Genomic DNA, 23,235 nt, shown 5'->3' on the forward strand with positions numbered 1-23,235 from the left:
TCACTCCAGCCTACAGAATCGGAATCTCCTGAGCCAGACCTCGGAATCCACCTTCCGCCAATGTCTCATCAGAGTCTGCACAGGCCCAAGGAAGCAGGGGTTGGGGGGTGGGGGAGAGCTCTAAGCAGGGGAGAGGCAGGCACAGGGGAGTCCAGTCCCAGTGCTCTCTTGAGCCTCTTCTGGAAGGAAAAGGGAGGGCCTGAGGGAAGCCCTGGGGGTGTGATGAGAGTCCCCAGAGGCTGCTGCCAGGGTTGGTGGCCTGTGTGTTGAGACCATGTGTCTCATGACCATGACAGGGGCGGGCACAGAATGGGGGTTTCCGGTTGGACGAGCTCCTCCAGGCAGTAGAGTAGAGGGACGGGAGAGGCGTCCCTCCAGCCCATTCCCACTCCACTCACCCCCTAATGGTGTCACCTTAAAGGACCATCTCTCACCCATCCCTTCATCCTGAGTGAAACCCGACTTCCACATCCTACACGGCTCCTTATTCAAGCTGCGTGTTCAGAGCATGTTGGGAGAAGGTGAGGAGGAGGCCGAGGCCGTGTTTTCACCCAGCCTCAGTGGGAGGAGGCTTCTTGGGATGGTGGTTTCCCCAGTTGTTCAAAGCAGCTCCCTCGTTGTCCGGGCCTTGGGAAGAAGGCTGTGTGATTGCTCTCGACCTCCTAGTGTGATCGTGCTCCTCCTCCTGCCTTTCTCTCCAGAAAATGGTAATGGCGGCCTCTGATACACAGGACGGAAGTTAGTTCTCCAGTCCAGAAACGCGCCGCACTCAAGGTAGCCCCCCTCCTAGGGATTCCCGCTCCACAGGAGGCACCCAAGCTCCTCACCTGGACCCCCCTGCCCTTGCCTTTTCCAGTGGAACGTGTGCACTTTAGAACAGTGAAACCAGGCAGTTTCACACCTGGATGCCTGCGTGTATGCAAATGCCTCTGACAGAAATGGTTCTCCCACCCCTCCCCCTCCGTCTGGCTAACGCCTGCTCTTTCTCCGAGACCCGACTCTGTGCTACCCCTCCCGCCCAGCACACAGCTCAGTCTTCTGTTCCTGGGAGCAGACCCACACCACCACCTGTGCTAGCCTGACTGGGGAGCGCGTGGATGGAAAGTTTCTGTTTCCCTTCCCCTGCCCCAACTTGACCAGAAATTCCTCAAAGACAGGGCTTATATTTCGTCTTTCCAGTGCCTGGCATGTAGTAGAAATTCAACAGATATTTGCTGAACCAGACAGAATCCAGATGAATAAGAAGTGCTCTCAGATGTGAATGTCATCATCATTTAATAGCTTCTGAGGATTTGCTTGCTGGTATTTTTTCGATGGCTTTTAAAACCTCTATGTAGATGTGACACCCATTCCCCCTACATTAAGTGTAAAGTAACAAATTTAATGAGTAAACTGAAGGTGATTATTTGCATCTCGAAGGGGGGGAACAGGATTCCTTTAAACATTAAGCTTTGCTGGAACTTTCAGAAAATTGCCTCACAGATCATTAACTTCTGGGGGTGGGGAGCAGGAGTCATAAAGGTACCTCTAAGAGTCTGAGCTCTGAGAGCCTCTGGATTCACTCTGACTTACTAGCTGTGTGTCCTCAGGCGAGTCACTTAACTTCCCTGTACCCCCATTTCCTTATCCCTAAAGTGGAGATGTACTATACCGACTTCGTGTGATTCTTGTAAAGATCTAAAGGACCCTCTGTTGAGTACCTTTGCTCATAGGAATCCCCCCATAACCGTAACAGTGTTGTTGTTTTCCTTGACACTGCACATGGAAGAGAGGAAGGAGTCCGGCAAGGTTTACAGGACTTTACCTTGGACTACAGGAAGAAGGGAGGCACAAAGTATCCAGACAGGAAGGGCCAGCCTGTGCGGCAGCATGACTTTGCTCTTACAGCATTTCACAATTTTTTGATTTTCTTAAACTAAATCTTTCCACGCTGTGAACGTACGCAGCAGAAGGCTGGCGACAGCACTGGCCAGTGTGGTTGATGTGAGGGCCTCGGGCTCTAGAAAGCCTACTGCTTACCAGCTCTGTGATCCTGGGGACGTCACCTAACTCAGTTTCCTAATCTGTAGAAAGGAGAGAATAAACGGTACCCATGTTTTAGGGTTGCCATTCGAGATAAGGAATGCGAAGCACTTAGCGCAGTGCGAGCTGCGGAGGGCCCCCTCCACAATCGGCACATCACTGTAGGATGAAGTGATCAGTACTAGCGAGCAGCAGAAAGGGCCCTGTGGGAGGAACAGCTTGCTCTGGGAATAGGAGGGAGGTGGGGATGCAGGAGCATGGGTCCCAGACTTTGGACACCTGACAGGAGAGAGCTGTGTGAGCTTGCGTCTGCTCCGTAGCACAAAGCGTTTGCCCCAGATGATCCCTCAGTTTCCTAAAGCAGCCCAAGGCCCATCTAGCACAGCTCCCCAAACAGCTGCCCTCAGGCCTGGGGGGCTTGTGCCCAGATGCCCCCACATACTGCAGGGTAAGTCCTGCTCACTCCAGAGCCAGGCCTCCTCGGAAACCATCCCCCCCCCCCCACCCTGTGTGGTCCTCAGTGTGCCTGCGCCTGTCACCCAGATGGCGACAGCAGTGCACAGGTACCAACAGGACAGCAAACCATGCTCGAGTGAGAAGCTGAAGGAAAGATGAATGAGCACTTTCCCTTTGTAGAGATTCTGGAATCTCCTGGGTCCTAACTCTTCTTGTTTCCCGTCTTTGTGGAGCAATGTTTGGAAACAGGTGAGATTCTGTTACCTCCCTCTGGGTGGAAAGAGAAAGAAAACTCCTTTGGTTTGGGTCACAGCTGCAGGTAAAGCCCTTGGCTGCCACTTGCTCCCAGGTGTGGAAAAAGTGACCAGGTCTGTCCAGGAGTCCCGGGGACTCAGAACCGTCCCTATCCCAGGGGCTGGCAATGCAGGGACCAGGCTCTCCCCCTGCCCGGGCAGACGAGGGAACCCGCCTCCGCTCCGGGTCCCCGCGAGCGTCGGGAAAGCACAAGCGACCTGACCTCCGAGGAACCGGCACCTCGGGGAGGGCGGCCCGAGTCCTCGGGAAAAGCTGAATAAACAAAGGGCATTCCTCAGCTCCCCGCGGGACGGCCGAGCCTCCTCCCCGAGCCCCCGGGTGTGGAGTTGCCCGCCTTCCCGGGGAGCCGGGGAGGAACGCGGGGTTTTCCTGGCCTTCGCCCCGCGCGGGGCCGCGTCCCACGCTGCGCGCGCCCCGAAGCCTCGCCCGGCCCCGCGCGCAGGGGTCGGTCCCGCGGCGGCCCGCCAGCGCCCCCCGCCCCGGCCGCGCTCGCCCTCCCGCCCATCGGGGCGCCCCCCGCCGCCGCGGCCGCGAGAGGGCGGCGAGCGGAGGGCGGCGGGGGGAGGCCGCGGGGGGGGGGGCACGGTCCCGCTCCTCCAGCCCCTTCCGCCGCCCCGCCTTTCGGCCCTCCGCGCTCCCTCTCTCCGCTCCCGGCCCGGGGCGCGCCCGGCCCGGCCTGTCCCCGCGCGGGCAGAGCCGGGAACTGGCAGCCCATGCCGCTTCCTTCCAGCCCCGGCCGCGCCCGCTTGGCCCCCGGACCCCGCGGGCAGGCGGCGGCCCGCAGCCCACACCGCGCGGCGGGCACGGCGGGCACAGGGCCGGAGCAGGGCCGCGCCGCTCCGCGGGATGGAGGGGGCGCCGGAGGCGGCGGCGGCCCAGCCCGCGGGCGGCGGCCCCCAGTGAGTACGCGGGAGCGGGGCGCCGGGCCGGCCGGGGCGGCGGGGGCCGGGGATGGGGGGCGGGGGGCGGAGGGGGTCCCGGAGGGCGGGCAGGGGCGCGGGGAGGCCGCCCCGCGCATCCTTCCCGCTTCAGCCTGTGGGAGTGAGAGCCCGCGCCTCCCGGAAGGCTGCCCGCGCCCGTGGAGCCCCGTGGGGGGAGACGGGTTCTCCGGGGTCGCGGTTCCAGAGGCTCCCCGGTCAGGAAGTGCGTTTCCTCTTGCCGGAATCCCCAGCTTTCTGACCTGAACTTTACAAGAAAAGATTCGGTAGCCGGGCTGCAAGGGAAAGTTGGTAACATTCTAGATCAACTAGTGGAGGAAATGATCTCGTCCGCCTGAAGATATCCCCTTGCACTTCCCCGGCTTAAGGCTGATGTGACATTTGCACCGTGTGTATATTTTGCTTTATGAAGTATGTGCATTCCTGCAACATGTTAAAGTCGAATGGTAATAAACGATTATAGAGGGACTTGCCATTTGGGAGAATTCTATGGTGAACTTTTAGTCCATATAAGAAGTGAAAAATTAACTCCTAATTCATAACTTATGTAAATAAGGATTTTTATACAAGCAGCTTACTTCAAGTGAGATGTATATAAATGTATGGTGTAGAACGAGCATTTTCTCAGAGAGCAGGGCATGTGTCACAGCTTTTATGTGTGCGCTGAACCCCTTGGTAAATAAAATCCTGTGCTCACTTTCATTCCCTGTGAACACATTGACATCAACCATGCCACCGAGGAGCTTTGTGACTCTGGCAAGTCCCTTAACCTCGCCAGTCTGGATATTCTTGTCAACAGAATGAGGGGAGTGGGGGGTAAGTGATCACTTGATCACTGAGTGCTTTGCAAAAGCCCTGGCCTTGGAAGGAGAAGCTTTGCATTCCAAATCTGGCCTCCCTTTAGCACCTGCGTGACCGAATCTCTATGTGCCTCAGTTTCTCTATCTGTGAAAATGAGGAAGATAATCTCATGTGAGCAGAGTGTGTGAGAATTGAGAGCATGTGAAAGCTCTTGCAGGCCTGCCTGGTACACGTGGCTAGGAGTCAGTGATCAAGAGTGGCCACCCTTTGGGCACAGCCCCATGCTGCTGTCCTGGGGCTTGTACACGGGTGAGCGCCTTGAACCAGAGGGTCAGATCCTGTGGGGTATCTTCCTGAAGCCCCTCATCTGCACTGGCTTCCCTTAAAAAGGCAAGAGCATGTTAACTGTTAGCAGAAGTTGACATCCACTGAGATCACTTATCAGCAAAGTACGAGGCTGGGGATTGGGAAATCTGGCCCATGTTTTCCCTCTAGTCCACAGTTGGCTGTCATTGGAAACTGCGTTGTGCCCTATCTGTAAAATGGGGGTAGGAAAACTAGAACACTCCTGAGACTTGGAAGAAGAAACTCAGTAGTAACTTATTTGTGCCATCCAATGATTTGTACTTTTCAAAATTCTGTCCCCAAGTTGTTCTCATCTGGACAGGGCTCGATACCAAGGCACTTTGGGGACCCAGGAGGGTGTTAGAGCTCCTGGCCCCGTGCTGGGTCTCAGGAGCTCTGTCTGTTTTCTTCTCCAGAGGGACCAAAATAGGGAGCCGACCAGCCAGCTCCGTGGAGATGACCTCAGGTGTGGAGAGAAGTGGCTCGGAGCCACAGCTGGATAACGGACACCTCCCAAGACCCTGGTCCTTCTCTCCGGAAGCCAGATCACCCAACCTGTTGGCCCCCCAGCACCCCAGAGCACGGGGGATACGGCTCGAAGGTCCCTCTGTGCTGGAGTCCAAGGTGAGGGCCTTGAAGGAAAAGATGACAGCAGGCAAACAGGGGGTGAGCCCCTGCCTCGCTTCTCAGGAGAAGCCATCTAAGAAACCCAAATGCAGACGAGGCAGGGTGGGCGGAGCCGGGGCCCTGTCAGAGGGGTCTTCCCCGCCAGATGCTGAGGCGGTCCTCCCTGCTCAGAACCTGACCCACGCGCAGCTGAATAGTGTTGTCAACAAGGATGAACCTGCCAGGGATGGGGTGCCCAGACCGCCCAGGCCGCCTTCTCCTGGGCTTGAGTGCTGGGACGGGCAGAGCCCGTGGCATCCAGAAGCAGCGTGGGCATCACCAGGCGATGAGAGGAGCCTGCTGCCCAGGGCTGGCTCTTTGCCAGAGAGCCCTATGCACAGAGTCACCCCGGGCCGGCCTGGGGGCCCTGGTCCTTGCAACAAAATCACCCACATGGCCAACCTGAGGAAAGGAACGTCATATGCCCTTCAGGATGATCTAGTTACAGGGGGAGACCTGGACAGCTTGTCTCTGACCTCCGAGGAAGACGTTGTCCCCAGGCCAGCCCTCGGGGGGCCCTGGCGAGCTGGAGACCCGGGGGCTCTGGGCACTGGGAGCAGTGCCTTGTCCCTGTCTGACCGGGTGGAGAGGAACCGCCTTCTGCTGCAGGAGATGCTAAGCGCTGGGAGGCAAGGCCCCTCCAAGGTGGGACTCCCAGCCTGGACTCCATCCCAGGACAGAGGTGCACCAGGTAGGGCTCACTGTGTAGGGCTGGGGGGCGGGGGGCGGAAGGAGGGAGTCCAGGAGGGGACGAGGGGGAAGGAGGGCACCTGCAGAGGGGTGGGGCAGGAAGGGGAGAAGAGCACAGCTGCCTGTCACCTAATTCGTCAAGAAGTCCTCTTATTTTTGGCTCTGACCTAGATTCTTTACCTGTCTGCTGAAGACCCCCATGACCCCCAGAGGAATTGGAGGCCACCCTCTGTGCTTGGGGTGGAGGCTACCATGACTTCTGCCCTTTCTGTCTCTCTCGGAGCCCTTCTGGTGGCATTTTGCACCTCCCTCCATCGACTTGCCCTCAGCTCCCAGGGGACCTCCTTGCCTCCTGGGGGAAAGCCTACCCACAAAGAGGTCAGCTGTTCTGTTAGGCGGGCTGTGCGGGGGCGGCTCTCTGCTGCGGTGTGTACGTGTCCGGGCCGAGAGCGCCCTCCTTTGTGTCCTTCCTCCCTCCCCGAGGTCCATTCCTCACCCCGCGCCTGACAGGACCCACACGGTCCCCTGGGCCCATGGCGGTGCCCGCCAGCTGTCACCGTGACAGGCCGTGCCTCTCCTTCTTAGGCTGAGACACGGAGTAGAGATGAATTTACCTGGGGAGTAAACTGCTCGAGGAGAAGACTTTCTTCTCCGTGTCCGGTAAGCAGCCCCCACGAGCCCGGTTTCTGGCTCTGCCCTGATCTCTGCTTCTGTTCTGCGTCCTAGAACGGCCGGCAGGGGACGTGGACTGGGACTCAGGCATCTCCCTGCAGGACTCAGACCAGAACCGGTAAGAGCCCAGGGTGCACACCTCGTCTCCTGCCCTCCTCACTGGGGTCCCCTTGCTTACCCGGCACCCGGGCCGCCGGAGCCCTGGAGGAAGCCGCACCAGCAGACTGGTGCACCGTGGGCCACCGCGGGTCCCCATAGCTGAGACCCCACAGAACGTGCCGGTCACCCCCAGTGCGCACTGGTGCCCGGCTCCCGCTTGAGCAGAACCACTGGGTGTGGGGCACGGTGCCAAAGGGTACCAATGACCCGCTCTGCCTCCCTGGGGGTCATTTCCCCTGTTCTGGGCTCTGTCCCTTTATCTTTTAAGTGGCCCAAAGAGTATCTGTCTGGTTGACTTCGCAGGACTGTCGTGAGGCTAACATGAGAGAAGAGTTGGGAAAATCCTTAGGGAAAGTACACAAAAGCAGAGCTTTTACCCCACGGTCCCTTTCCCATCCAGTGGGGGTGCTGGCTCCTGTAAAGCATTTCACCTCCTCCAGCCTCTCCTGTGACATCCCTTCCACCAGGGGCTCGGGGACCTAGCACACTGGGATGGTCGGGGCAGGGGGCCACTTTCTGACCTGGGTAGTGTCCTGACCCACAGGACATGCGCTCCGTGGGAGTGAGTGGCCACCACTGGCACCTGCTCAGAGGTTGGCCTCAGCCTCAGTCTTTGCCGAGCTCCTGGCTTGGGAGTGCCAGGCTCTGGAGATGCTCCGTTTCTCTAGCTGTGCAGTGACGTCACTCGCCGAGGGTCTCGTGCTTTCTGTGGAGGGCAGAGGTCGGAACTGTTGCTTCTTCATTACCAGGCCAGTCTGTGCATAAATTCAATTCCACTTCATCTGACCTCCCCTCCAGAAAACGGGGAGGGGACCTCCTTGGTCCTGCTTTTACAAATTGAGGGCCGCCCAGATTCAGGTGACCTAGCTCGGCTTGGCTGCTGGCCTTTGCAGTGGCCTTGGCCAAGGGCCTGGTGGACAGGGGGCTGTCTGGCTCCCTCATCCCTCATTATGTGTGGCTTGGAATCATAGTTGACGCCGCTCTGCCAGGGCTCTCTTCTTCTGCCTCTATGGCACTGTCTTCTGCCTCTCATCAGGTCTCCCCGTAGCCCGGCTGTGGCATGGAGGGGTGTGACGGCAGAAAGGACTGTGGTCCTCCCTCTCCCTCCCCCTTCCCCAGGGAGCCTGTAGAGAAGGCAGCTGAGCAGGCAAAGAGGGTGCCTTGTCTTCCTGCGGTAGCTGCTGCCCACCGCCCCTCATAGCCTTTCTTCCGGGGCCGGGAGAGGCCTAGCTGCAAGGTGCTGCCGCCGGCGCCTCTGTCCAGAGGTCCCTACTGAGAGGAGAGGGCGAAGCTCCCAGCTTGCATGTTGGCTAATGAGTGATGAAAATACCTGTTGTCAAAGAGAACCACAACCATAGCAGAGAAGGCACTCTCCCCCCAGCCCTGTGCGGAGATGGCATTTGTGCAGAATCCTCAGGACGGCAGTTTCTAGACTGTGATTTAAACTGCCAGGCCATCTGCAGCACTGTAGGGTTCAGCTCGAGTGTACGTGTGCAGGTGTAGGACATATGGGTGTGCGCGTATACATGTACCGTGTGATACGTGTGTATCTGATGGGCGGGCGTGGGTGGAGTGTGTGGAGGGAGGTTGTCTTAGCTTTTGGACTGTGCCCAGCACATATCTGGGCACAGAGTTGGCAGGGGGAACTTCCTCCTCTGGTCTGTTTGGAAGGTCATTCAGAGTGCGCCCTTGACCTCTGTCTCCGATCTACAGTCAGGCCCCTGCTGAGGAGACCCGGAGGGGAGGGAACGTGTCTAGGTCAAGGATGAGAGAAAGGTCAGCTGTGTGTTGAGGCTCCCTGGAGCAGGGCTCCTCATTTCATTCTGTTTCTGAGTCTCCTGGCAGATATGGGTCCCTGAGACACGGCAGGCTCTCTCTGTCCCCTGAGGGGGGTAGATTTTCTGAAGCCATATCTCTATAGCTAACCGGCCCAAGAGACTTCTGAAACAAGGCATGCAACTCTCTGTCCAGGAGCACTGCATGGGACCTGTTTCCTGGGGACTTGGCGCATGTTGTGAGGGGCGCGGGGCCCTGGACAGCGGAGTGCTCTGAAGCCGTGGCCGGGCATCGCGATGGCCCTCCGTCAGGGGCTCAGGACGCACTGTGGCAGTGAGTCCTCTCCTCTGAGGGTGTGCGGATAAATGGTCCTGCTTCACACTGAGGTTTAGTATCAGTGCTGTTAAGTTCACGTTACTCCAACGTGTATTTAATTATCAAATACACATTAATCCATGTGTACTTAATTATAATTGTCTACAATTGTCACTGTTTTGCAAGGTGATAAGACAAGCTCATGAAATGATGGTTTCTGCAGAGCCCGAGACTGTAGTCACTGTCTGCCGGGGCCGGCCCGGGGGGCCGTCTGTTGGGGGTGGGGTCACAGGGAGAGTGAGCCTTGGAGGTGAGGTACCTGAGTGCCGCGGGAACACCAGAAGTGCGCTGGGACCCTGCATGCTAAGGGCCATCCTAGAGAGCTGGAAATCCCAGCGGTCTGTCCTTCCCTCCAGAGGACCATGCGGGGGCGAGGACAAGGTGTCGCTGAGGACCACAGCTTTTGTTGTGTGCCACATTCTCACTTTACCCTCATAACCAGCTGTGTGGATTGATCCTGTTTCACTGACATTGAGGCCCCTCTGGGGAGAGGCTAAATGACTTGCCCAGGGACATAGAGCTATTAAGTGTGGGATACCTCACTTAACGCAGGGCTGCCTCGTGCCAAAACCTGCGCTCTAACCCGTACCCCGCACTGCCACAGCTGTCCTCTCTGCGTCCCACAGGCCCCCCTTGAGTTAGGGATCTGGGGATCCTCTGCCTCCCCCAGCGCTGGCCAGGTGTTCTCAGGGATAGGCAAAGAAGGGGAGGTGACGAGGTGATGGGCTCCACAGGCTGATCTTGTTTCTTCCCAAGCCACTGTGGAGATGATCGGGAAGTGGGGATTTGGGGAGAGGATGAGCGGGGAGGTAAGCACTTCAGATGGCAAACGGGGCCAAGGCTGTCAGCCACCCATTCACGGGCAGACTGGGAACATGTCCCGTCAAAGTCAGGAGTGGGGAGGACAGCAAAGTAGGTGCTCTGCCCAGGGCCAGCTCTGCCCTCTTCATTCTTCGCAGAGTTCTCCGGCTCAAATCAGGACCTTCCATGTGCGTCCGCCCAGATCCTCAAGTGTGTCTGCAGGGCTTCGTCGCTCTGCTGGGGGGTAGGGGGGATGGACAAGAGAGGGTCTCTGGGGCTGTGTTTTATTTGTGCTCTAACGATGAAGGAGACTCAGTGGATTCCCTAGGCTGTTCATTCTCCTCTACCGCCCGGATCCCCATGGTAGAATCGTGCCCATTTCAGAAGCTGAGGCTCAGGGGAAGCCCAGTCTCCAGGACACACACCTCTTCATGAAAAGAGAGGGCAGAGTGCCAGCCTGCAGCAGCTCACACCCTGGTGGGTCCCAGTGTTCAGGCCCCTGTTGGGATTGCTAGAGGTCAAACCTCCCCACTCCAAAGCAGTTTGTAGACTCCGGTTTAAAGGGAGGCAGGCAGGGAACCCCCGAGAATTTCAGAGGCCTTGCCTGGGGCCCCAGTGGTCGACCCCACAGCTGTGAGAAAATCGCCAGCTTTTCAGAAGTGAATATATTCACGGGCGTTTTGGGAGAGGCTCCTGTGAACCGATGCCTGTGGATAATTTCAGAGGGAATTACCCGTTGTCGTGCCCACTGCCTTCTCTGCCTGCACCGGCTTTGGCCGTAGATGTTGCAGGTGGGTCTCCTCCCGCAGCTCCTTGGGGCAAAAACTGTGCCGGTCTTATCTCCTGGACCCAGTACCGGCCAAGCAGCCGCACGGAGGAACAGGCGCTCGGAAAACATCTGGCTGAAGAACACGTGCGTGAGTGTAGGTGGGCTTGCTAGGATCCCTATGGAAACGAGAGGACTCGCGGGGGTGGGGGTGGGGGGGGTGGGGCAGGACCTGCAGGAATGCTTCCGAGAAGGGTGAGGTGGAATACCGTCAGCATCCAGGGCGGGGAGGCTGGCTCTCCATAAATGGAGAGCTTTGGAATTTAGATTGTAAGTAGGGCAGTCAGAAACGAGAGACTTAACCATCTTCCTCCCGCCGCATCGACCCCCTCCATGGTAGGACCATGGCATTTTCTGACAGTGCAGGGCTGTTGCTGTGCCCTGTGGCCTGGTGCCCTGCTACAGAGCTGGTGAGAGGGATTGGTGCTTGCTCGAGCTTACTGGTCCGGTTCTGGATCTTCTGGGCCCCTAGGATCAGGGGCTGCATGAAGGGTCCTGGGAGTGAGCGTGGGAGAAGAGCCATTCTTGCAAAACCCCAGGATGCTCAGGGCCATCGGTGTATCAGAGGACACCCCAAAGCAAAGCAAGGGGGTAATTCTGGGTGGCAGAGCCAGCCTGTCTGCATATCCCCAGCCACCTGCCACCCTGCCCACCCACTTAGATATACAGACATGGGGGTGTCTGTGTGGCTCAGTCGGTTAGGTGCCCGACTTCAGCTCAGGTCATGATCTTGCGGTTTGTGGGTTTGAGCTCCGCATCGGGCTCTGTGCTGACGGCTCAGAGCTTGGAGCCTCCTTCAGATTCTGTCTCCCTCTCTTATGCCCCTCTCCCCCCTTTTCTCTCAAAAGTAAATAAAGATTAAATAATTTTTTTAAAAAAAAGATATACAGACACGAAGGAAAACTGGAGGAAAGCTCCCTTAGCACTCTCAAGCTCACCAAGAATAAAACTAAAAAGAAAAGTTGAACCACTCACCAGTGTTTTCAAATGCTTACTGTGCTCCCGATCACCTAGTGCTCTAAGTCCTGGGTGAAGGAAGGACACCGATGCTGAAGCCCTAGTGCACAGCCTGTGCCACCTGGAGCTCTCTGCCATGTCATTACTTCATCACATACACGCCACGCATTCTCGTTATGGTCCCAATCTTTGTGAATACTGAGGCTGTAGAAAATTACCCTAGACCATCTGTGGGGGGCAGACTGAAATTCAGCAAGAGGAAGCGTTTCTTCCTGGCCTCCAGACTTGAGCCAGCCACTCTCCCCACTCTTTGGGGGTGTCTCGGACACCTGTCTCCACACACTGAGGCCAGGTGGTGCTGACCAGAGGGGCAGCCCCAAAGGGAATTTGTTAACCTTCTTCTTTTTTTTTTTTTTTTTAAACTTTTATTTATTTATTTATTTATTTATTTCTAGGAGAGAGAGAGACAGCGTGAGCAGGGGAGAGTCAGAGAGAGAGGGAGTCACAGACTCCGAAACAGGCTCCTGGCTCTGAGCTGGCAGTCAGCACAGAGCCCGACGCGGGGCTCGAACCCACGAACTGCGAGATCATGACCTAAGCGAAAGTCGGACGCTTAACCGACTAAGCCACCCAGACGCCCCTTGTTAACCTTCTTCAAGAAGGCAGGAGCAAAGCCAGCTACTCTACTGACCCCAGATAAGAAGCTGGCATCTTAAGAAAGCTCTGCGAGCCTCCACCTAGATCCTTTCAGAGGTGTTACACGAGGCAGGCATATCCTACAGCAGCCATTCTGAAGGAAGCCAGCTCTTCTCTGTTGAGAAGCACCTGTTTATTATCTGGGCAGCAGCTTCCCTCTGCTCCCGGTCTCCTTTGGCTCCCCGCTGATTGGAAAGCGCCTTTTCTGTGAAGCCCTGTCAACGGCTGTGTGGAACAAAACCACCAAGCCTTCTTGAGCCTCAAGATGGCTTTACCTCCCTTTGCAGACGACCACAAGGTAATCTCTTCAGCAGGGATTCCAGTTCATGTTTAGGGACTCCATCTTTTGTGCATAAGGGGGCGAGGGTGACTTAAAATAATAGTACGGCCATAGTAAGATTGCTAACCCCGGTTGACTCTTACCCAGTGCCCGGCTCTGTGGGAAGTTCTTTTAAGGAGCTCAAGCTCACTTAGCTGAGCCCTTAGTTAGCAGATGAGGAAACTGAGGCTTAACCATAAAGTAACCTGCCAGGGTGACACGGCTCGTAGGGGACAGCCTAGAACGAGAGCCCGGTTAGGCTGACCCAGAACCACGTTTTAACCAGTGCTGTGGCTGCAGCCTGTCCGTGTCCTGCAGCCCTGGGGAGAAGGTGGCTGTGATCGTGCCCCCAGGGAACCGCCCTGCCTTCATGGCGTGCACAGTCAGGAATCAGTTTCAGGCCCACCTTTTCTCTTCCCCTCACTCGGGAAACTACACCGTGTAGCAGCAGGAGAGCTCGATCCTTGGTCATCTAGAGGCTTTATGATATACAAAGGTGGAAAAATTGCTGGGGAAAAAGATTTATATGTGTTCTATACGCTATTCGTTTCCCCTATACCCACTGCATCCTGGAATCTAGGAAACGTCGGATATCTTTATAGTCCAAATCATTTCCCTAATTCATGTTCCTGAGATGAAAGGGTTATTAGACCCAGACTTGCTGGAGCTTATTACTTTAATCCAGGATTATGATGGCTGCAGAAAGAGGCCAGTCTGTCCTGTTGACCCCCCTCCTTGGCTAGGCGAGGAATGGTGCCCGTCCTGACTCGAGACCTCGACCTGTCTGGCCTTGAGGGGAGCTGAGGTCGGAGCTAAGCCTGTCTGTCCACCAGGAAACTGGCTTAGATGAACAGGCCAGATGAGGGCCACATGCTGCCTGAGTCCTTGAAATCAGCCTGGGACACTGGTTGTTGGAGGGGTAGAGGGAAGGGCCAGAATCCTCATGTGGAGCAACGGTTATCCCCCCAAATTAGCTCCGGGTAGGTGTTGCTGCTCCTTGGTGGCCAAGCATCTGTGGTGTGGACCCCCCCCAGTGAGAGGACCTCAGTATCCCCCCCCCGCTCAGCCTTGTGGTGCGCCAGACTACACGGGCAGCCCCGGACGCACAGGTAGCGGGTGCGAGTCTTCTCCCTATCCAACTCTCGCTCCTTACAGACAAGGAGACTAAAGCCCGGGGGGAGAAGGACCCAGCCACTTTACCCCCATGCCCTACCCGCAGAGGGAATGCATCTGACCGGCAGGCTTTCAAGAGAGTAGTAGGAGCTGTTATTTTGAGATGGAGTTGCCTTAGTGTAGCCCTGCGCTGCCTGCCCCAGCCCTTCCAGGAAGTTTTCACAATTGTGGGAGCTGAGATTGTAGGGTGTAGCCCATGATGGGAAGGGGTTGTCTCCGGGGCTGTGTGCCATTGGCAGAGGCCAGGGCCGGATTAGACTGGAGAGCCTCCCTCGGATGGGAGAGTCAGAACCTGTGTGCCTGGCAGGGCGGGCGCCCCTTGTGGGGACCAGCACAGTGTGACGCAGTGATGGATGCGGGTGGGAGGTGGGCAGTCCGGCCGGGAGAGGCTCGGCATCCCACGGCACTGTGGCTCCCTGCCCCCCCGCCTCCTGGGAGAAGACCGTTTCCCCCTCCACAGGGCTGCTCAGGGCCAGGAGTTCCTACCCTGCTGACCTTGACTGCGGTCTCTGAAGGTGGCTGCCATTCCCTTCCCTGTTCAGCTCGTTACTGCATGGATGCCTTAAGGAGCCTAAAAAGCCTTGCTTTTCTAATCAGTGGAGAAAGCAGCTTTGTCTGCCAGGAACCGAAGCGGGGTGGCTGATGGAAAAAAAAAAAAAAAAAAAAGAATTAACAGCTCCAAGTGGAGGGAGCAGAAAGGAAACGGCAAAGCTGGAAAATGGCTTAAAAACCTGGGGGCAAGGCCGATCCTGGCAGCATCTGGCCAGCTGCCTGGGGGCCCTCCTGCCTGCCCACCAGGTCTTGTGACAAATGCCCTCCGACAGCCACGGAAGCACAGCTGTCACCGGAAGGCTCCGAGCGTGCGGGCAGGCAGCCAGAGGCCCGCGGCTGCAGGGGCGTCTCTCGGGCTGGTAACCTCATTATCTCTGCTGTCGGAGCAGGAGCCCCAGGGAGCACAGCTGCTCGCAGCGGAGCTGCCTGCTTGGGAAGCTGTGCACAGCGAGGCCTCTGCTGCCAAAGGAGGCTTCACGGGGCTGCAGGCCCGGAGATTCGCCTTCACGGCACTCCAGTAAACCCTCCTGCTTCCAGAACTGTGCCTGGGCCTTGCCAGGGTTCATAGGCACAGATGGTGCCTTTATTCTGGCAGCTCTTTTCCCCGCCTTGGGCCCCAAAGCAAGGTTAGGTGCAGATAATGAGCAAGAAAGAAAGAAGGGAAGGCAAAGGCAAAGGGAAAGAAAAGAGAACGAGAAAGAGAGTGAGAGTGAGAGAGAAAGAAAGGACCATAAACTGCCCAGAGCTTGTCTGTCCAAGGATGTCCCAAGGACACCTCAGAGCTATGCCATTTTCCACTCACATCTGTCATCCATCATCCAGGAAACCACTTGGTACCTCCCCTCCCAGCCCAGGCCCCTTTCTCCGGGTGACATACGAGGTGGGTAACACAAGGGATTTGGGGCGCTACAGTCTGAGATCTAGGTCTGGCTGAGCTTCTACCTGCCTTTTGTGGACCCTTCCTGGTGAGGACAGCCCCCACGGATATGACAGTGAGGACAGGGGAGGCCAAAGTCACATCAAATTCTCAAGCCTGCCCTGGGATGGAACGGGGGTGGGTGGGGGGGGGCGGGGAGGAGACCGAGGGTATGGGCAGGATACTGGAAGCAGCAGGGCTGGCTGTCGCCTGCTTTGCTCTCAGTTGATGTTCGACCTTGAGCAACATGCCAAATGTTCCTCTCTGCCGCGGAGCACCCTCATCTGTCAAGTGGAGAGCGCACCTGCCCTGGGACAGCCTGGCTGGGGAGAGGGAGCCCCGTGGAGAGAAATGGCTTGTCAGCGGGAGGTTGCGGGGCTGCTGTTATTGCTGTAACCTGGCGCTGGCTGTATGTCACTGTCTGCGAGACAGCTTTGCAAAAGGGCCGCTGTCATTTTTCTGCAGCCCTGGACTGGCTGGGGAGGCCGCACATCTGGTAGGTGGGGAGGGCTGGGAGAGACCCTTATTATTATGAAAATCGAGCCATTTGCTGACTTGGTGTGGGTCCAGCTTAATTTCTCTCAGCCCTGAGCCGGTGCCTAACGGGTTTGGATTGGGACTGAGGCAAGCAAGCACCAGGATTTATAGAAATGTCATTCCCCCAAAAGGAGCAGAATGTGACGGGCTGAGGCCTGACTTCTCGTGTCTGTGGTGGGGGCTTGCATGGGTACGTGTGGGTGCAGAGAGAGGCAGAAGGAGAGAAGGAGGTGATGTGTGTAAAGACCATCTGGCTGGGCACAGACCCAGTCCAACATGCCGGGCCTTTCCCCCGTCCTCCCAGATAACTCGGGCTGCCTGCCCGGGGAAGGAACAATAGAATAATCTGGAGACTCCCTTATCCCTCTTAGAGCCTCCTGGGGTCTCTGCCTCCACCTCCTGAGCAGATCTTCTCTCCAAGGTGGGCTGGCTCCCTGGCCCTGTCCAGAGATACTTAGGGCCATTGCCCAGAGCCGAGGCCCCAGGCCCCAGGCCAGTGCCCTCTGTGTGGGGGCTGGACAAGGAGGCTGCGCAGGCACGGCCCTCTCTGGCACCGCCATACTCAGTGCTGTTAAAGCCCTTCTAATCCGTGTTATTTTCTTCTGATCCCTCCCCCGCCTGCTCTGGCCCATGTGCCACCCTGCAGGACCTTTGGTCCCAAGCCGGAGTCCATGCTGAGCCCCAGGCAGGAGGAAGCCAAGCATCTGCTGCAGCGTGCCCGCATGAAGGCCAGGACCCGGCCCCTCCGTGCCAGCCACGATATCGTGCCCGCCGTCGCCCAGGGCAGCCGGTGAGTGGGGCCCTGGCCAAGCTGGCCTAAGAGGTTCTTGGCCAGGAGAAGAGGTCAGATCCAGCTCAAATGCCGCTGCTCACCCACCCCCCCCGTGTGTGTGTTTCGCATGTTAGGCACTTGATTTAATTCATTTGGTCGGTCAACACACACCTTGACTGAGGGCCTACAGAGGGTCAAATATGGAGGATTCGAAGGTGAATGACGCATAATTTGAGCTCCCTGGGCGGGGAGGTACAGATGTCATGGTGTCCAGGGAGAAAGACGGCGGATGTGCATGTCGGCCAGGAAGCCCGTGCCTCCACCTGGGATGGACATCAGAGGCCCCAGAGGACGTGGCTTCTAAGTTGGGGCTTGAAGGGACATGTGTCTCCACTGGAGAGATGGAGGCCCGGTGAGCGTTCCAGGGCAGAAAGACCGAGCTCAGGGGACAGGAGGGAGTGGCGTGAAGGCCGGAAAGCTCAGTGGGGGCCAGTCATGCCTGCCCGCGGGCCTGCTGAACGACTTAGCTGTCTCCAGTAATAGCGGGGAGCCGCTACTGGATTTTAGCGTCATCACACGTGCATCTCAGTAAAGCTGTCCTGGCTGCAGGGATTTGTTGGATCTGGGGGCCCGGGGCAGTAAGGAGGCTGTGCGGTGGTCCTGGCGAGATGTGATAGGGAGGAGGGTAGGGAGACAAGAGATTGCCAAGGGCCAGAAGTGGGCAGGTTGACTGAAGCAACAGAGAAATGGTTAAGACTCTGGAACCAGACCCCTGGGTTTGAATTCAGGCTCTGCCACTTACCGGCTGTGTGCCTTTGGGGGAGTCTCTGTGCCTCAGTTTTGTCATCTGCAAAATGGGAATTGTGATGGTGCCAATCTTACAAGATTGTTGTGAGGATAATCCTGAGTCAGTGCATGTAAGGTATTCAGAACTGTGCCTGGGCCATGGCAAGTATCATGTGAGTGTTCCCTCTTACCAGTAATCATGTAGCTAACTGGAGGTAGGAAATGTGAGAAGGGGAGGCATCCAGGGGCAAAGCCCAGGGTGCTGACTGGTGTCTGGAGGTTTGGTGGGGCCTTAACCAAGGAATGAAGTCTACATGCAGGGTCAGGCTTTGAGGAGGTTGCCCTCCAAATGGGGGAAATGCTAATCAGGCCACTGGGGACAAGATCCTCAGAGGAGGAAAGAGGTCAGAACGGCAGAGTTGGGCATTACCCTGCTTCCATGATGCTAGAGCCATGGGTGAGGGTGAGTTCACTAGGGATGGAGAGACAGGCAAAGAACAACTTCAAGGACATTCAGACCAGCCTTTCACATATGTGGCTGCTCCTAGAGTGGCGTCCCATCCCCACCACTGCCTGCCATTGCACGTGCCAAGCCCCTCCAGGAACCCCCTGCCTGTGGAGTGCATGCCCCAGGGTCAGTGTACCTGGGTGGGCCTGACATGGGGCTGCCAGCCCATGCCAAACTGTGCCAGCCCCGAGCAGGACATATGTGCTTTTGTCACAATGATGGGCACACTGGGTGTGCTGGTTTCCATCACTGTGTGATACTGGAGGGCGAGAGGGTTCTCAGTGGAACGGGGCCATATGCTTTTTGATGGGGAACGCTGAGCCCGCTCATTGAAGGCCAAGATCTGTCATGGCGCCATTGAGATGACGCCAGCATGAGTTGAGGGCTGAGGCCTGCCTCTGAGTTCAGTGTCATTGTGACCCCTACGAGCGGGGCTCAGGAGATCCTAAATCCTGGCAAGCTGTGCCAAACAGCTTTTCTTTCCACACGTGTGCCCTGTCTCACTCTGGTTGGAGGAGCCTAGTTAGGAATGGGCATGGCTTCTCTGAAGCATCCTAACTATTCTTCTCTCCATATATATGGAGCCTAGAGCCTTAGACTTTCACAGAGCCCTCCGCTCCACTTTCTGTAGGTTACTTAGGTTGGGGTGGGGAGCCTCAAAATAGGCAGGACTATTTGCAAAACAGATGTGACTGTGTAAATGTGCTCTTGGACACTTCCTGTTCCCCAGATTAGGCGAGCAGCTCATAACAACCCCAATCGCCAACCTTAAAGTATGTTCCCTTTTGTCAGGCTGTCCCCTGGCTATAGAAATGCTATAGAAATGCAAGGTGACCCACTTTAGCAGCTGCCGTGTCCAGAAAAGAATTACTTTGACTTGGCAGCTCTGGTGAATCCTCAGAGGGTGCAGCTGAAACCTCAATGCCAGATGGCTTGCTGCAGATGCTTCTAAAGGTTATGCTTGTCAGCTCACCCTGGAGAGCCATGCTGAGTTAACAAGGAGATGCCACACAGGCTCCGGCCCGAGTCAGATGCAGGAGCGCCCCCTCCCCTCTCCAACCCTCAGCCCAGGGCATCACTCCTTCCAAAGAGCAGCTTGGTAAAAGATGGATGGAAGAGTGGGGGTTGGGCAGAGCAGTCTCTAGAAGGCCTTCTTTATCCTTGGCCTGGCTGGAGGTGGTCAGGGCACGTATGGACAGCCAGGCTTGTCCAGGAGGTAGAGAGGTGTCAGTAGCTGCATTTTCTGGAAGCAAATCCATGTAGAAATTGAGCAGCTCCTGGAAACAGGCTTTTGCCATTTTGGGGACAGGCACACCTAGGTTGGAATTCCTAATCCCAGGGCAGAACACGGCAGCAAGACGCAGGGCCTGGGAAGGCGACCCCTGAGGGCTATCGGCCTGTGTCAGGCAGCAGCTGTGTTAAGAGGGCAGAGCTTGTGTAGGTCGCACTGACCGTGTGGTGAGCACAGCATTGTTGTAGGAAGCGGGCCTCCAGAAAGGGGCCTTCCCACAGACGCCAGTTCAATTCCAGGTCCTGGGCCAGAAGCTCCTCCCCCGAGGGGGGTGATGGCTGAGGGAGCCTGAGGGACTTTGCAGGTACGGCACTTGTTTGCTACGGAAGTACCTTGTTTGCTGTGCCCTTGTCTCCCAGGCCCTCAGCTGCCTGTGCGCCCTGTTCCCAGCACTGCTGCCAGAGGCCTCCGGTTTCAGCAGTGGGGTTGAAGGTACCTTATGGGATCAGACTCTCCTTCATTTCTCCTTTTAGAACAAAAATGTTATTTCTGCCTTTGGCATGAATTCCAGGATGACTCAATTCACCATCCTGTATGTAAAAGTTAAGGTCACTGGCGCGTCTGATGGCACCTGGACTCCCTTATTAGATTAGGAATGTACTGCTTTTAAAGCCAGGCTTTCTTCTTCCTCCCCAATGTACAGCCCACACCCTGACAGCATAGCAGGGCAGTGCCGTCTGGGGCCTGCAGAGGGCATGCCGTGTGCCGGCCAGTGTGCCGCCGGTGAGCCTCTCCCTGCATTGATTGGGCCTGGCAGCCAGGGTATCCTGCCTGTGTGTGTGCAGGGGTGGAGGTGGGGGGTTGGAGCTTCTTCTCAATGGGGCGCCTCTTGTTTCTGGGGGAGGGGAGGGGATGCTGTTTCTCTGGCCAGAGCCTCCCGTTCCTGGGTAAGAATGCTCTGGAGAGCTGACCCAGGAACCCCACATAGCCAGTGACCCCACCAGAGTGATTGTCCCCCAGCACTTTCTTCGGATCCTGAGAGGTTGAAGACATACAGGTGCAGGTGGGATCCTCAGGGGCAAGAGCTTGGGGGCTCCAGTGCCTCACAGTCACCAACAGAAAACTGTCACCAGCACAGGGATTGGAGGGACCTCCCTAGCCATGTTGAGACAAGCAGGGAGACCCTGAACCGTTCTCACCAGGGGCGGGGGTGATCCTAGTGAAGAACTTCACATCTCTGCTGCGAACTCTTCTCTGAATGCAGACCCACGTTAGGACTTTTGGGGGGTCCTGGGCACTCTTGCCATCTCTGCCTTCCTCCATAAAAAAAGTTAAAAAGTTATAGTTTATGACCATGCTGGTTTAAAAGGTATTGTATGTTTTCTTGGACTTAAGAGTTTGTTTTCTTCTGACTCGAAGAGAAATGAAAACATTTTCATGGGTCCCTGGAAGCATCACGGCCCATAGGCACTGTGGCTGCTGTGCCTAATGGATAAATTGGCGCAGCCTGAGTGTGAGTTCCAGAAAACAGGATGACGGACAGCTCTGCAGGATTCCTCAAGGCAGCTCTTTAAGCACAGGCTCTGCTCTGGTCTCAAAGCAGGAAGATCCAGTTGCTTAGCAGTAGTTCTTTAAAAAAAGAAATTCCTCCTGGAGCAGAGCGAATTGAAAGAAAACGCTGGAGTCAGGAGTAGCGGCAGATGTGCAGCCCCCATCCCCGACTGCCTCCTAAGGCAGGGTAAACATTTACTGAGCACCTAGCCTCAGCCTCCAGGGAGGCCCCCAGTGCTTGCACTGTGGCACTGTAAGCTGCATGATTTTCAAGTGCTCACCCCCACCTTAGTGTGCACCAGGGGTGGGGACACAGTGCTGTGGCATGGCGGAACCTCGCCCTAGCTTTATCCTGCCAGCTCAGCACTCACAGTTAGGTGACCACCAGCCCCTCTCCTCTGCAGTCAGAGGCCTGGGGTCCAAGGCTTGAGCCTCTTGTCTGTCTGGCGTGGCACGGGTGAGGGAGTGCCTTACGCTTTCAGCCATAACTGGTTCCCATGGAGCTTTGGAGAAAATCAGTCTCGAGCAATTTAACCTCTCAGACCACCCCTTGATTCCAAAGGGGAGGCTTTATACATCATATGTCTCTCCCTAAGCAATCCAGACCATTCTAATCCATCTGGATTGTGAGGGTAGTCAGTGGCTTTGTCAAGGCACAGAGGGAGTAGATGCTTAGGAATGGCCAGTGACACCCCCAGGGCACAGGTCATGTTCACCTGAGCCAGACATGCAATGCCATTTATCCATACACAGAGCACAGCCAGGAAGGGATCCATTGTCCAGTCCAGTAAATGTTATGAATAGGTTTAGATGTCAGCAGTTCAATTGCCACTCTTCCCACTGGCTGGCATGTTTTAATAGTAATTGTTAAGCATGTATGGCTTCTTCCTGCTGTTATCTGAATGCCTTTCCTTTTGATCGCAAACCGTATTTGTCCTTCCGTGGGCAGCTGTGAACTTGGTGAGGGAGGAACTCATATTAAGACAGCCTTTTTGAAAGCACTGGCATCCTTCTTCCTGAATCACTGAAGCATCTAGTTAGAGGAAGGATTAGTAAATCCACTAATCACTAACATACATTTCATTATAATAAGTTGTTGGGAGTGTCTAGGCAAGCTATGTGCTATGTACAGTATAATGTGGGAGAATTCACTTCTCTGGGGAGAGGGAGGGGAGAGGAGGAGGAAGGTAAGTGTAGGAAAGACTTTGTAGACACTTTGAGGACTAAAACCAGTAACATAACACATGAAGTATGCCAGCATAGGTAGTTGTGTATACAGGCACACTTCTGGGTACTTGGAAGAAAGTAGCAGGTCCCTAAAATCCAGGCTCCTGTCCCTAGATAGGACTTGACTACCAGCATGGTCAGTGTCTAGTTCTATTTTCGCAGCTCCTTCTGAAGGAGAAAGAGTATCCACAGCTTGCCTTTCTAGCTGCTCAGGTGCCGGTCAGCCTGGGACTGGTCTTTTGTGGCCCCTCCGTTATAGGAATAGAGAGGGACCATGTGGTCATGGCAGTGCCATCCAGCACTAACATTTTGTGAGTCTGTAATAACAAATGAGCGGCACAGGTGTTCAGAGGAAGGAGATAATATCATGGTGTATTAGTCAGGTTTCTTCAGAGAAAGAACCATCAGAGAAAGAGCCAACAGAAGATATATACATTTCTCCATACGTGTGTGTGTGTGTGTGTGTGTGTGTGTATATATATATATATATATATATATATACATACATATATATATATATGGAGAGAAAGACAGAGATTTATTTTAAGGAATTGACTCATGTGATCATGGAGGCATGGTAAGTCCAAAATCTGCACGGTAGGCTGGCAGGCTTCAGACTCAGGGAAGATAGTAACTCAAGTCTAAAGGCAGTCTACTGGCAGAGTTCCTTTTTGCTCAGGGAGGATCGGTGTTTGTGCTGTTAAGGGCGTCAACTGATTGGATGAGGTCAGCCACATCGTGGAGGGTTATCAGCTTTATTAAAAGTCCACCAATTTAAATGTTAATCTTATCTCAAAAATGTCTTTCACAAAAACATCCAGAATAATGTTTGATGAAGTCCCTGGGCACCGTGGTACCAATGAAGTTGACACATAAAATTAACCAACACACGCGGTGTCTGTACATCAGGTAACACTTAACAAATAGGATTCAAATGCAGACAGGTCAAGAAGAAAGTCTGCAGTATCTGACACAAGAGTGTTGCATGAGGTGCGCGAGGCAGGAAGCCTAGTGGCCGTACAGGTGGGGGTGGGGGACAGAGCTGGGGAGGAAAGCAGTGAGGAATGTGGAGGGCCTCCGTTTTTACCATAAAGACGGTGAACTTGATCCTTTGCCCCCTTGGGGGATGGTGTGATGAAGCTGTGCTTCAGAAGGACCCACAGACAGG

At 55.8% G+C, this 23,235-nt stretch overlaps 1 protein-coding gene across 1 annotated transcript in view; it reads left to right on the forward strand.

Moving 5' to 3' along the window:
* Nucleotides 1–4,161: 4,161 nt before the first annotated feature.
* Nucleotides 4,162–23,235, forward strand: part of KIAA1614 (KIAA1614 ortholog) — a 40,820-nt gene continuing 21,746 nt past the window's right edge. The window contains exons 1-4 of the mRNA XM_039249313.1: nt 4,162–4,177; nt 5,182–6,234; nt 6,960–7,023; nt 16,639–16,782. Of these exons, the coding sequence (XP_039105244.1) occupies nt 4,162–4,177; nt 5,182–6,234; nt 6,960–7,023; nt 16,639–16,782 (1,277 nt within the window). The remainder of the gene's footprint in view (nt 4,178–5,181; nt 6,235–6,959; nt 7,024–16,638; nt 16,783–23,235) is intronic.

Source organism: Hyaena hyaena, unplaced genomic scaffold, assembly GCF_003009895.1.
Source record: "Hyaena hyaena isolate Hyena2069 unplaced genomic scaffold, ASM300989v1 scaffold_337, whole genome shotgun sequence".
Lineage (NCBI taxonomy): Eukaryota > Metazoa > Chordata > Mammalia > Carnivora > Hyaenidae > Hyaena > Hyaena hyaena.